This window comes from Convolutriloba macropyga, chromosome 10 (genome assembly GCF_964194025.1).
Source record: "Convolutriloba macropyga chromosome 10, txConMacr16.3, whole genome shotgun sequence".
NCBI classification, from domain to species: domain Eukaryota; kingdom Metazoa; phylum Xenacoelomorpha; order Acoela; family Convolutidae; genus Convolutriloba; species Convolutriloba macropyga.
This window is the reverse complement of record NC_134477.1, coordinates 54,793,086-54,805,433: the sequence shown is the minus strand read 5'-3', so window position 1 is coordinate 54,805,433 and position 12,348 is coordinate 54,793,086. Positions and strand designations below refer to the sequence as shown.

At 35.2% G+C, this 12,348-nt stretch overlaps 1 protein-coding gene across 1 annotated transcript; it reads left to right on the top strand.

The window, feature by feature from the left end:
* Nucleotides 1-3,736: 3,736 nt before the first annotated feature.
* On the top strand, nt 3,737-10,790 carry LOC142348717 (uncharacterized). The gene is made up of 5 exons (XM_075400177.1): nt 3,737-3,845; nt 4,858-5,108; nt 8,243-8,318; nt 9,837-9,989; nt 10,538-10,790. Exons 2-5 carry the CDS (start codon nt 4,860-4,862, stop codon nt 10,666-10,668), a joined length of 609 nt encoding a protein of 202 aa, XP_075256292.1. The 5' UTR covers nt 3,737-3,845; nt 4,858-4,859; the 3' UTR covers nt 10,669-10,790.
* The last annotated feature ends 1,558 nt before the right edge of the window (nt 10,791-12,348 follow it).

The following is a 12,348-nucleotide window of genomic DNA, read 5'->3' as shown; positions in this document are numbered from 1 at the left end:
AATTTTTATATTAAAAAGAATAAAAGATTAGTTTAAACCAAATTCAAATGAGAAATTAAATGAGAAGCCTCTCGAGAAGTTAAATTATACAAATTAAAATAAAAGCCTCTCTAATAATTTAAATGAAAAAGTTAATATCATTGCCTCTCTGGGACCATCATTTATTCAGCTGGTTCGTACTTTAGATACTTAGACGAAGGGGATAATTGCGTGACCACGTGTGTAAATTGAGAGTTCAACCCCTAGTTTTACTCTTGGTATATAGTTAAGTGTAAAGAAAGTTAAATGCAAATATGAATTAATAAGTTAAGTTTAACAGCATCAATTATGAGCCGAGCATAAAGGGATAGAATAGTTAAGTTATTAAGATTGAAAGAGCACTTGTTAGCACAGGCTAATTTAATTTATTCTAAGTTAGACTTTTAACTTAATTTATGAGACGTTAAGTTGAACTCACTTTAATTCCAAAATTGTGCTAAGATAATATTTTCTGACTTGAGGAGTTCTTTCTTAAGAACTAGTCACAAAAAATTCTGAGTTAAAATCTATCTCAAGTAAGTTGAGATTTAAACAGTGTAGCAATACGGGAGTCTGATTCAAATCTGAAGTTATCGCGGAAAAAATCGTGTTGGTGGTTGAGCGTGCAAGCTCTTTTTAAACTTGTGGGCACGTATCTGTCTAGTATCCTTTTGAATAGAGATAACAGTGTCGACAGTATTATCATGTTTAGGTTGGTATTCTAGGTGTGGCTTGACAATAACACGTCATGGTATTCTCAGTTCGAGTTAGTGGTCTCAAAATAGTAGTTTATTCAAAACCACTTAGCATTTTTTTCACTTGTTAAAATGGACTTTGTCCAATTCAAGTTTGTGTTTCACGCACATTAGCATAAATTCTCAAAATAGCATTAGATTAACAGATAGTGTTACTTAGTGTATAGCACACTTCAGTACATTACAATTAAAATCGCGCGACTGTTTTCTATTCATATTATTTTTGGCTTATCACCTTTGAGTAATGGTTTCTTCTCAACTACCCCGCGTTTGTACCTAGCAGAGCGTTGCCCCTTCTGGCTATTTTTTACCACAGTAATACTTGGCGTACAGTTTCGACAGCGGAACATCAATCGTAGTGCAATTGTGGACAGCACACCTCACATGCGCCTCTGCATCCGAAAATTGCGCGTCTGTTATCGCGGAAAGCCGTGATGAGCAGAAAGCGCGCCCACCGAAAGTTTTAGTAGTCTCTGATTGGATGATAGATTACTCACTTATTTTCTATTCACGAATAGCCCACTTATGCTTAAGGGGAAATGCTGAAAATATTCTATTAAGGTGCATAAACCAACTTGCCGAAAAAATTATCAAATATTAAAGGCCATTGGATATTTTGTAAGATTCTTGTAAGAGAAAGTTTGGTGGTGTAAGTTTGTATCAGAATGAGTAAATTTTCAATTTATGGCCCTCATTACGTTATGCTCCGACAGTTACCGAGCACGTGCCATTACATTGTATACATTGTAAGTCAAGTTTTAAAAATATGGCGCGTGCGCCGGTGGGTGCAAAGAATATGCACCCCCTAAAGTGAGGGGGGCGCACAAACGGACAAGATCCCAGAATACTTTGTAAGACGAAATATCTTCTTGGGTAATGCTTTCCGGGAATGCATTAAATCAACCAATCATTTTGCTTTGATAAATAATCCTCGCAGTAGTAACCCCCAATAGTAACGCTAACTTCGATCATGTCCCTCCCGACAAAAAGTAAATGAGGTGAACAATTATTGCTTCTGCAATGCATAAGCACGCTAGTACTACAAATCATCAAACCACGTAAGCATAAGGTATTTCATTCAATGCTTCAGAGCGGTTGCTTTAGCAGGCTTTAAAACACTCACGTGCGCATTTTAAAATGCCGAAAGTCTGCAGTGCCAGAATTTAAAATGCCTGAAGTTGCTACTTAGCTAGATGTTGGCTTCCGTTGACTTTCGTCTTTTTAAAACGTGCGCGTTTCGTGTTTTAAGCATGGTTAAGTTACTCTGCAGAAGTCACTTCGAAATTCTGTCTTAATATCTCGAACTGGTTCGCGGTTCTCGTTAAACGTCAGAAGTTCTCAGTGACTTCAAGCAGAGTCACGTAACCATTACTTAATAGCCAACAGAACAAATAAGGTGACTTAACAGCTAGAAAAACGACGAGTAAAAATAGTGTTTAGAATAAAATTTCTCGGATATAATTAATGAAGACTCTGTTCTTCAGTTGGGTCTATGAAAACAACTACCAATATTATTACAACTTTTTCGGTGTCGAAAAAGAGCTGCAGGGGACTGGTTACAGGAGTGATTTTGCATAGAAAAGAGAAAAGTGATATTTTTGGAAATTCACGGACTAGATAAGGTTCAATTGGGAAAAATTACTGAGTTAAAAATCAAATAGTAGTGTCCCGTTACATCTAAATCGATTTGTTTGCCAACTGAAGGTACTGACCTAGGAATAAATTGTTCATGAAGTTTTGTGTAAGAAATATGTAAGAACTGGCGGAGGGATGCAAAAAAATAGTTTTTATTGGTTTCGTTCGAAAAATATTCTTTCATTGTGTTCATAATAAATCTACTACTATTGATTCATCTGGCTTTTTATGATAATCAACCAATGTTGAAGATAAAACGAGTAATTTTTAATGGTAGTATTTGCCAAAATATTACGACTAAAGTTGAAATAAAGATGATAAATATCAACAAATGAAAATAAGTGCAAAAGTAGAATAGACTAATACTAATGCATTCATGCTGAAAACCTATAAACTTTGTTGTTTGAGAAAACCGCAAACAAGAAGAAAATACGAAACCCTTTAATTAGTGTAATCTACGCTTGTCGTGTATTTAATGTATTCTGTGCTTGTCGCGCCTTGTAACTGGGCAAAATTGACTGAACAAAAAACCCAGATGAGCATATAGTACATTCAGCATTCAGCGGTGTCGGAACAATATTAACCTACTGCCTCATGATAATTTTGCTAATCTTGCACTCAACATTACAATATCAAATAATATTCTAAATGTTTGTTGAACTAAACTTTCTGATCTGAATCTGGAAAAATTTGTTCATATTTCAGAGGCTTAATCTTTTCCCTGCTAACTCTCTCTCACCTGAGTTGCTTAAATTTTCGTAAGATTTACGGGGTTGTGATTTGATAAAATTTTTACCCATTTTTGTCGCACGGGCATTTTCTTCTTATAGGCGTTTATATATATATTCCTCAATATTTATCATAAAATTAATAATAATAATTGTTTTTTACGCAACGGCAGTGACAAACAGTATATGACACGTCCTCAGCTGTCACCTCTTTTTCTATAGGCAATATCACTATGCCCTAAAAGCCAACAAATTGACAGCTAATATACTGGTGGTAACCAAAATTGGTTTTGAAAAGCATCTGTTTCTTCAATTTTGTACTTGAACAACACGCTTTTCCCATTTTGCGCCAGATTTTCTCAATTTTTCACCAGTTTTTTAAAAACAATTTCTAAGTTCTGTACGAACTTCAACTGTTGTAGGTATGAAAATAATTTAATACGTTCGGAAACAGCGAAATAGTTTTAGTTGGTTAACTGCTTGAAGTATTCGAATAAAAAATTTGGTTATTCCACTGCTCAATTGAGTTAAACTGAAAGCCACATTTTACCACTTGAAACGAACCTGGAGTTTTCGACCTCTTTTCGGATTCAATTTTGTTCAATATTTAAATTGCTGCGATCAGAACGGAACGTGTTTTCTTCCGCGGCCCAAAAAGATTGTAATTTTAGATTTTCATAAAAGTTTGTGTTTGCTACAAATAAATAAAGTTAGTAAATTAAAATTTGTTTAACTTCATCGTTACCTACATTTGAATGGTGAGGGTTATTGCGAGAGTTTCTGACCTAAGCATTGAAAACTTTGCACAACAGTGAGCAGAACCTTGTTGCACCATGGGGGGGGGGGGGGGGGCTGTGCACAACAGTGAGCAGAACCTTGTTGCATATTTTCACTTTATTAGTGCAGGCCGGGTTCACTACTTTTTTCACTACTTTTAAAAGTAGTGAAAAAAGACGCAATTTTTATCACTCGTACTCAGGGATAAGGTAGTCATTATCCACAATTTTTAACTCGGGAGTTGATGAATTCCGAGTTTGTGTTCTTTAACAACTGATCAAGCTCATATTTGTACCTAGCAAGAGCTGACATAGTTCATAGTGTCAGATCTGATCATTTTGTTAATTATTGAATAGGATCTGATAATTTGATTTTTATGTAGAATGTGAGAATTTTCAATTTCATCATTTTAAAAAACAGAAAATTTGAATTTTAAAGTGCTTATAATAAAAATTACACAGTATAATATTTCTTGTTATATAGCTGATTAGAGAATGGCACTTTGAAATTTTTGGACCAAAGTCAAATTTGTCAAATCTTAGTAAATTTTTTAAGCCAGGTTTAACATAATAAGAACTTAACTCAAACCTACACGACAAAACTTTTATTTGAAGAAAATTTAATTAATTAAATGGTGCGGATTTAACAGAAGAGAACTAAAGGAGGAAAGACTCCCCCTCCCTCTCCCGCTCACCCCCGCCCCCTCCCTGAACAAAACTAATGTTTTCATAAGGTTACATGACAGTCTACTTTGTGTTTCTGATCTCGTCAAAATTAGCCTGATAATAGGTCGAACCAACCACTACATTTGTTTCCATTATATAAGAGCGGAATTATTGATTAGAGATGATTGGGGAGGGGGGGGGGGGGTTCGAACTACCAGATGTTAAAATTTTGCCATTATAGAGAAAATAAGAGGAATATTGATTGAAATACTGTTTTAGGAATGACCTCACAATCCGTGTGGACAGTGGGCTGGTGTCTGGTTCTATGTAGTATGTTTGTGAAATGGGGAGAAGCTCAGAACTACATTCCATGCCCAGCTGGATCTGGTTTGGAGAACATTATTGGCTCCCCCGTCACCGTCTGCTATGGGCTGGTGGACCCAGCCAAGGGTGTTATGCCCTATGCCCAGGCGGTGGAAGAGTGCACCAAAATGAAGTCGGGTGCTCACCCTGTTCTCATGTCTAAAAAGGTATAACTGTCAATGCCTTCTCATTATGGTTTTGTCTAAAGTCAAAAAGGTAGAGATCAAAAAGAGGTTGTCCAAACAAATTTTTATCGAATTTAGTTCGTTTGTAGTCGTTGGTTGTTATTCAGCAGTGAAACAATGATTAATACCAGTCGGTTGTCAATGCCATCGAGAAGTTATCAAACTCCAAGGCGAAGCTAAGTAAGAAAAATTAGATTTCTACTTCTATAAGTGTTAAGTTCAATCTTTCAAACTATGAAATCCAACTTGTGACACTTGAATCAAACCGCTATAAATAGTCGGCTGCTTCGCCATTCGAGAGGGAGGCGTTTGGTTTATTTGAACTCTCGTATATTTTTAAAGTGAAAACTCTTCTTACACTAATCTACAAATTTGAACTCTTATCTTCAATTTCAATTGAAATTCAACGTTTTCGAGCCCTTTAGATCTCTAAATACAGCAGCACAAAATCTTTGTCCCACTAGGGGCCTCATGTCCAGCACTCGGATGCAAGCGCCCTCAGATCAGAGCAAAAAGTCCCTCAGATGATTAACATTTTGTTCTAACTTAAACAGAGTGAACAATTGAAGTAGTCCGCGTCACATATCAAAACTTCCACCAATTTATCAAGAATCCAAAAAATAGCATCAAAAAAACTTAGAAAAAAGACAAGCCAAAAAAACTCAAATCGAAAAAGTGGCAACTGTATTTTGTCCAAAAACATCAAACCTAAGAAATCTCTACAAAACTCTTAGTCTCTGTAGAATCCTAAAATTCTATTCAAATAAGACAGATATAAATGAGTTTCTTAACCAAATAAAACCATTGAAAATTCATATTTGTTAATATCTTCAGATAGATAGGGTGCTCTACAAAATACAGAGAGCAATATTGATTAGTGAAAACATATCATGAGGCTAATATCCTTTAAGTTAGCATTAATTCAAACAGAACCATCACTCAGTAGAACCCAGACTTCGATTAAAAAAATACTGAAATACGGCGGACAATGAATTATGCGGAAAGCGGATAATTCACCATAGAGACTCTAATTAGGCCAATCTGGACTCTAATTAGGCCGAATTTGGACTTGATCGAGAAAACAGTGGCGGCCAAGAATAGGAACTCCGAACCCGACACCCGATAGTTTTACAAAAACAAAGCGTAGATTTTTTTAGCAAGCGGTGGTGTACTGAATAAATTCACTTTACTGAACCCGGTAAGTAGGTCGAACCCTAGAAACGCACTTGCTATGCCTCGACAAGTACCTTATCACCCTAAGAAATCAGCTTCAATATCTGTTCAGTTAGGGAAAGAGAAAGTAAGTTAACAAAAACTTTACTGAACAAAATTCAACTCATAGATAATACATTACACATATTGAGATATTGAATTCCTCTGCAGCATACAGGAGAGAAAGTATTAGATCCTTTGAAAACGGAGGAAAGGATAGACAGAAGTGCATTCTTAAGCTAGTTGTCTTCTTAAAAAAACTGATTCCTTTCTGACTATAGCTTTTTCGAGGCAAAGATTCAGACTGAATTTTAAGTTCTCTCGTTTTCCTTGTGACACAACACAGTTTTAAGTAATGGTTAAGTGGCTCTGCTTGAAGTCACTGAGAACTTCTGGCGTTTATCGAGAACTGCGAAGCGGTTCGAGATGTTAAGTCAGAATTTCAAAGTGACTTCTGCAGGTCACTTAACCATGCTTAAAAAACGAAACGCGCACGTTTTAAAACGACGAAAGCCAACAAAATTCAACTTCTGGCTAAGTAGCAACTTCTGGTATTTTAACTTCTGGTAAAGCATTCTCGTAAACTTCGGCATTTTAAAATATGCACTTGAGTGTTTTTACCAGTGTCCTGATATTGACATCTATTTGTCTGGACTATAACCTGAAAGAAGTTGTGCTTCTAAAATAGATGCTTGGATGAGAAATGAGTTAGGGCTGATAATAAACAGTCGTTTTTGTTAACATGTGTTGTTCATGGATATACAAGGGGTGGGTGTGTGTGTGTGTGTGTGTGTGTGTGTGTGTGTGTATGTGTGTGTGTGTGTGTGTGTGGGGGGGGGGTAATGTGATTCCCAAAGTGCACAAATAAAAACATAAGTCAGGTTTGATAAAAATTTTTGAGCATATTTTGTAGCGATTGCAAAAAAATCCCACCGTGTAAGAGCAAATTTGACTATTTCGCTCTTTTTTCACCACTCTTCATATAACAACAGTGGCAAGGAAAAAAGCCAACTTCTAAAGCAAATTTTTGTCACTGTTTCAGATTTTTTTCAGTATATTCATATTGAGCGAACAAATTATTTTCAGAGCTATAGAAGATAGATTAATGAAAACATTAATTCATTTTCTGGCGGTATTATCAAATCAGATATATTCTAATTTACTAAGAGAGACCACCAGCGAGGTCGCTATTAGGCCAAGTGATCCATTTTCGAGTTTTTCGTGAGCAGAAGGAAAACTTACACCGCTAAGGCAGACAAAAATTTACTCATAAATTTACACTTCTAAAAATTTAAACTCAACTTTAATAACCAGTGTTAGCTACATTTTAATTCGATTAAAATTACGTGTAATAAGAGGATTATTAGCTTCACAACCGGAAATTTTGTAATACATATTGTGGGTTAAAAATATGTAGAATTTGTTTACCAAATCGTGGAACTGAGTAACCAGATTTGGAAACCGGATTCCTTTTTTGAACGAACCGCAATTTCACAAAGTTAGGAAAATACATTTTTGCGGAAGTCTAGTTACAAAGGATGTTGCCTGGTTTCCGGAATTTAACGTAACCGAATTACTCGCGAACAAAATCAGCTAAATGCAAATCCAATTTTGAAAATACTGCAAACAATTGATCTGAGAACATAACTCAATCCAAAATTATATTATTAATCTGCAATTCTTAGTAAAACTATGAATAGAATTTACAATTACTTGAAGCCTAAAAAACGCAGCTATGTGTAGCAATGAGATATGATTGAAATTATCTGTTATTTCTATTTCAAATATCAACGTATGGTACTTTTTCAGTTTATATTTTTTTAATGGTAAAAATTAATCCTATGACTTTAAAATTTCATTGAATTTTATTTTACATGCAAAAAAGATATTTCTGACTGCCTTAGACGTACCTGAAAGATGTCAGAGATTGGGCAATCAAAAAGGGTCTTCCCACCGATGGAGAAGCTGGGTTCTGGACAGGTATGAACACTTGTCTTTTCACAATTTACTTGTTTTAAATTTAAAAACGTGCCGTAGCAAAATGTTAGAAAACACAAAGAACCGTGCTGATTCTGAATTTTATAAAGATTTCAACCAACCGGATTGAATTTTTCCGCCCAAAATGATGTAAGAGTGGGGCCGCAATGGGAGAATTTTTTAGGAAAATGCAGTTCAAAACTCTTACGTTTTTTTGGGCTGCATTGGGCTTCTAAGGGGGTTAAAATGGTGTAAGAGTGAGGGGGTAAAAGACAAATTAACCCCCCACTCTTACATCTTTCTTGGTCTGTCAAGGGGGGTAAAATTATGTAAGAGTTGGGGGGTAATTTCTCAATTACCCCCCAACTCTTGCATCGTTTTACCCCCCTTGACAGACCAAAAAAGATGTAATGTGTTGACAACTGTTGACAATAGGTGAGAATTCAGCGAGAATTAAGTGGACAATTATGTAAGATTTATCCTCTGAAAAATATGTTTTTTAAGCGGCTGTCAGCGCATTTCTTACATAACTTTCGGTACTTTCAGCATTTATCTTACACATTTTCAACACCATCCATACACAGTTTGGGAATTACCTTTGAATTTTTTGTCTGCTTCAGTACATACATAAGCAGCACCGAAGCAAGAGTAATCAACCTTGCACCAGAGCACTCCAGTTTAAAATCATATGGAAATCTACCACAAAGACTTAAGAAATTTGCCAAATCGTAGTTACTGCTTCTAAAGTATACAGCCAAATTACTTGATTGAATGGAACCAGGTAGCTTAAGTATATTTGTCTTCCTTCCGTTAGATATGATGAAGGTATGGCGCTTTTCAGCTGTTCTCTTTTTCAATGATAAGAACTATCAATAGAAAAAACAGCGTTGAGTTTTTTATTGATAAATGGGTCTTATCTGCGATATAAGCAACAGTGAGCAATAACTTTGCACGTAAGATTTTCATGAAAAGAGTCTGCGTAAAGCACTGAAACTCTCTCGTTTTCGTAAGTGCTAAATTTATGTAAGAATTGTAGCGAAATTTGAATTTTCCAATTTATGCAAGGAATGTTTCCATTTTTGCAAGGAATGGGCTGACTTTTTGTAAAGAATGTGTTGAAAGTGCTGAACTTGGTATAACTTGGTGTTGACAAGTGCTAAAAATATTTTTAGTCAGCATACTCAGCGCCTCCTATACTGTCAACACATTCAGCATATTTTTTTACATAATTTCAGCACATTCAGCGCATTTTTACAAAATTTTCAGCTTACACCCGCTCACATCTCGACCCGGAATATGGACAATGAAGCTAGGGATACAGCTAATCATTACACACGTTTTGTCTCCCCCCATAATAAAGATATTGTAAAGACAGTAAATGTTTACGTGTGGCAATAAAAAAGTGCAAATGGGAATTGCAAATTTTTGCGAATATTTTGTAACCACTTAGCTGGAATGGCGGAGGAGGGGGGCATCAGAAGAGATTTGTAACTGATTCATGGGTATAATTGTTTTTAAAAGCTTTCACTCGTGAAACTCCGGCACCTCTTGAAGCTGATGGGACTTTGAGTGCGGCGAATGCAGCCATTCGAAAGAACAAGTCTCTCTTCAAGTACAAACCCAAGAACTACGGAGTCAAAGAAGACATTCTGTGGAGAAACGAGACCCAGCCAGGTAATTTAATTTAATATTTAATTGTAGTCTGGGTCGGGACGCATGAAAAGACCGTGCTAGGCAGATATTGCGGCGAAAAAAGGCAGCTAAAACGAAAGAATGACCCGATAATATTTATCTCTTTTCATAAAACGAGGGCTTCAGACTGCACATCCCCCATATAAAGTTCTTTCCCCAATAGAGCCTCCCGCGAAAATGAAGCAAAAATGAGCCACTTTAAATTTACAATTAGAATTGCTTGGTTCTAAATGTAAGTAAGTTTCTGTCTCAATTACTGAACCCTTTTGCGAGATGCACTGCTGATTTAGTTACTAACATTAAGCATGAATTCAAAACAAAAAATTTGCAAATTTTGGTCTCAGATGACACATTTAGTAGTACCCGTCAGCAGTTTAATAATTTAAGTGTAATATAAGTGTACAATAATACTATGAAATAATGAAACAGAATCAAAATCAGGTATTCAATTTCTTACTTCAGAATTGGTGAAAGTTGGGTGAAAAATTAGTTTTGGTTTTCCCGTTTTTATCAAATACATTTTCTTGCAGGCAACACGGTGGACGAGAGAGACGAAATGTGCACAGCCCAAAGGAGCCCAGGAAATCCAGACTATCTGGGAATTGATGACTACCCTTGTGATGGATATCAGCTACATTACGCAGTTTGCATTTGGTGGTAGAAACAAATCTTTTGGGACTAAAATCACTAAGTGTTGGGGGATGGCAAATTAATTTATGGATTTTAATATAATTATATATTAATATAATTATGTTTCAATATAATTATATATATTGGTGAAAATGTTTTGTTTATTAATTGCTCTCAAATGAAGTTCTGTTGTTCTCAATATTAGTCCTGTTGGTCTTTTTTAATGCAAATTCTTGCTTGACCGATTTTTCGTCTGACCCATTTAATTTTGACTTTTTGTCCTTAAAACGGGATAGGCAGGTAGCGCCAAGCGGGCATTAGGTTTCATTTGAGGCACCTGGCCGCGTTCAGTAGTCCTTCATGTGCGTAGTGTGATGAAGCTACTGGGAGGCCGTAGTGTAAGGTTAGAAGGTCAATTTTAAGAGTTTTTGAGCCCAAAATGTTGCAATTTTTTTGTGTTTATTTGTCATTTTTCGATTTTTTTGTTGAACCAATCAAGAATTGAGGCTGGTTAAAATTAAAAAAGCTTTTGTGCAAGACAAATACTTTTTATGACCATTTTAGGAGCTATATTTTTTGGTACTCCAAACAAAAACACGCAAATTTATTTGAATTTGAACAATTTTTTTCTAGTTTTTTGAAACTTTGTCATTTTTTGAGTGCGTACAGCCCTAGGTGTCACTGAACCTCCTCTAGGGTTTAATAATAGGTTGCGATATAGTGTCGAATGCTAATAATGTGGTTTTCAACATTTTGACTTCACCAATTTTAGCATTTTTTGGACAAAACTTATGAGTTTGAGAACATTTTACTGAAAAATTTTTATTTGCCATGGAATAGTTTCATCTTTTTATTATCACAATTTTCTGCAATTTTTTTTATTCTGCTGCCAATTTTTTTCAAGTTTTTCGAAAATTTTTTATCATTTTTTAAAAGTGTTTTTCAGACCTAGATGTCAAGGAACTTTCTCTAGGTTTTCAAAATAGGTTATTGCATAGCTTCTGGTGGTAATGGTATAGTTTTCAAGTTTTCCATATCACAAATTTTAGCAATGTTTTGGGAAAACTTGCGATTTTTTTCACTTTTTCGAAAATTTTGTCCTTTTTTGGTTTCCCCTCAAGAGGCAAGTAACCCTCTACGGTTTGATAATTGAATACTGTATGGTTTTTAGAGGAAATTGAATGTTATAATATCACAAATTTAAGCAATTTTTAGAAATTATTTGCAATTTTTTCAAGAAATTTCTTTTACTATTTTTGGATTTTTTCATTTTTCTGGCACCAGGGGCCCAAGGTCTTACAGGGTTTGATGAAAAGCTGCTAGATGCTTTCTAGGGTTAATGGAATGGTTATCAACATTTTAATAAATCGATTTATCAATTTTTTGATATTTTTTGATGTTTTTGGATAGTTGTTAACATGTTCCAAGTTTATGGATCCCTGTGAGCCAGTGAAACTATTTAAATCCAAAAGTAGGAACCCTGAATAGTCTCTTGAAATATAGAAATGGTTCTAAAGATATTAATTTCACGAAGTTTAGCAAGGTTTTGTTAAAATTTGCAATTAGTTTTAAAAGTTTTGAACATTCTGAGTTTAACGATCACTACTGGTCAACGGAACTTTTAAGTCTTGCAAATGGGTAACATGACAGAACTAAAGAGACAAAAAAAGGTTCATGAGATTTTTTCTCAATGCGAAATCTTGAATTTTTT

Coding starts and splice junctions, on each gene's coding strand:
- LOC142348717 (XM_075400177.1), top strand. CDS start 4,860: ATGACCTCACAATCCGTGTGGACAGTGGGCTGGTGTCTGGTTCTATGT. Junction 5,109..8,242: donor CTGTTCTCATGTCTAAAAAG/GTATAACTGTCA, acceptor TGACTGCCTTAG/ACGTACCTGAAAGATGTCAG. Junction 8,319..9,836: donor AGAAGCTGGGTTCTGGACAG/GTATGAACACTT, acceptor TGTTTTTAAAAG/CTTTCACTCGTGAAACTCCG.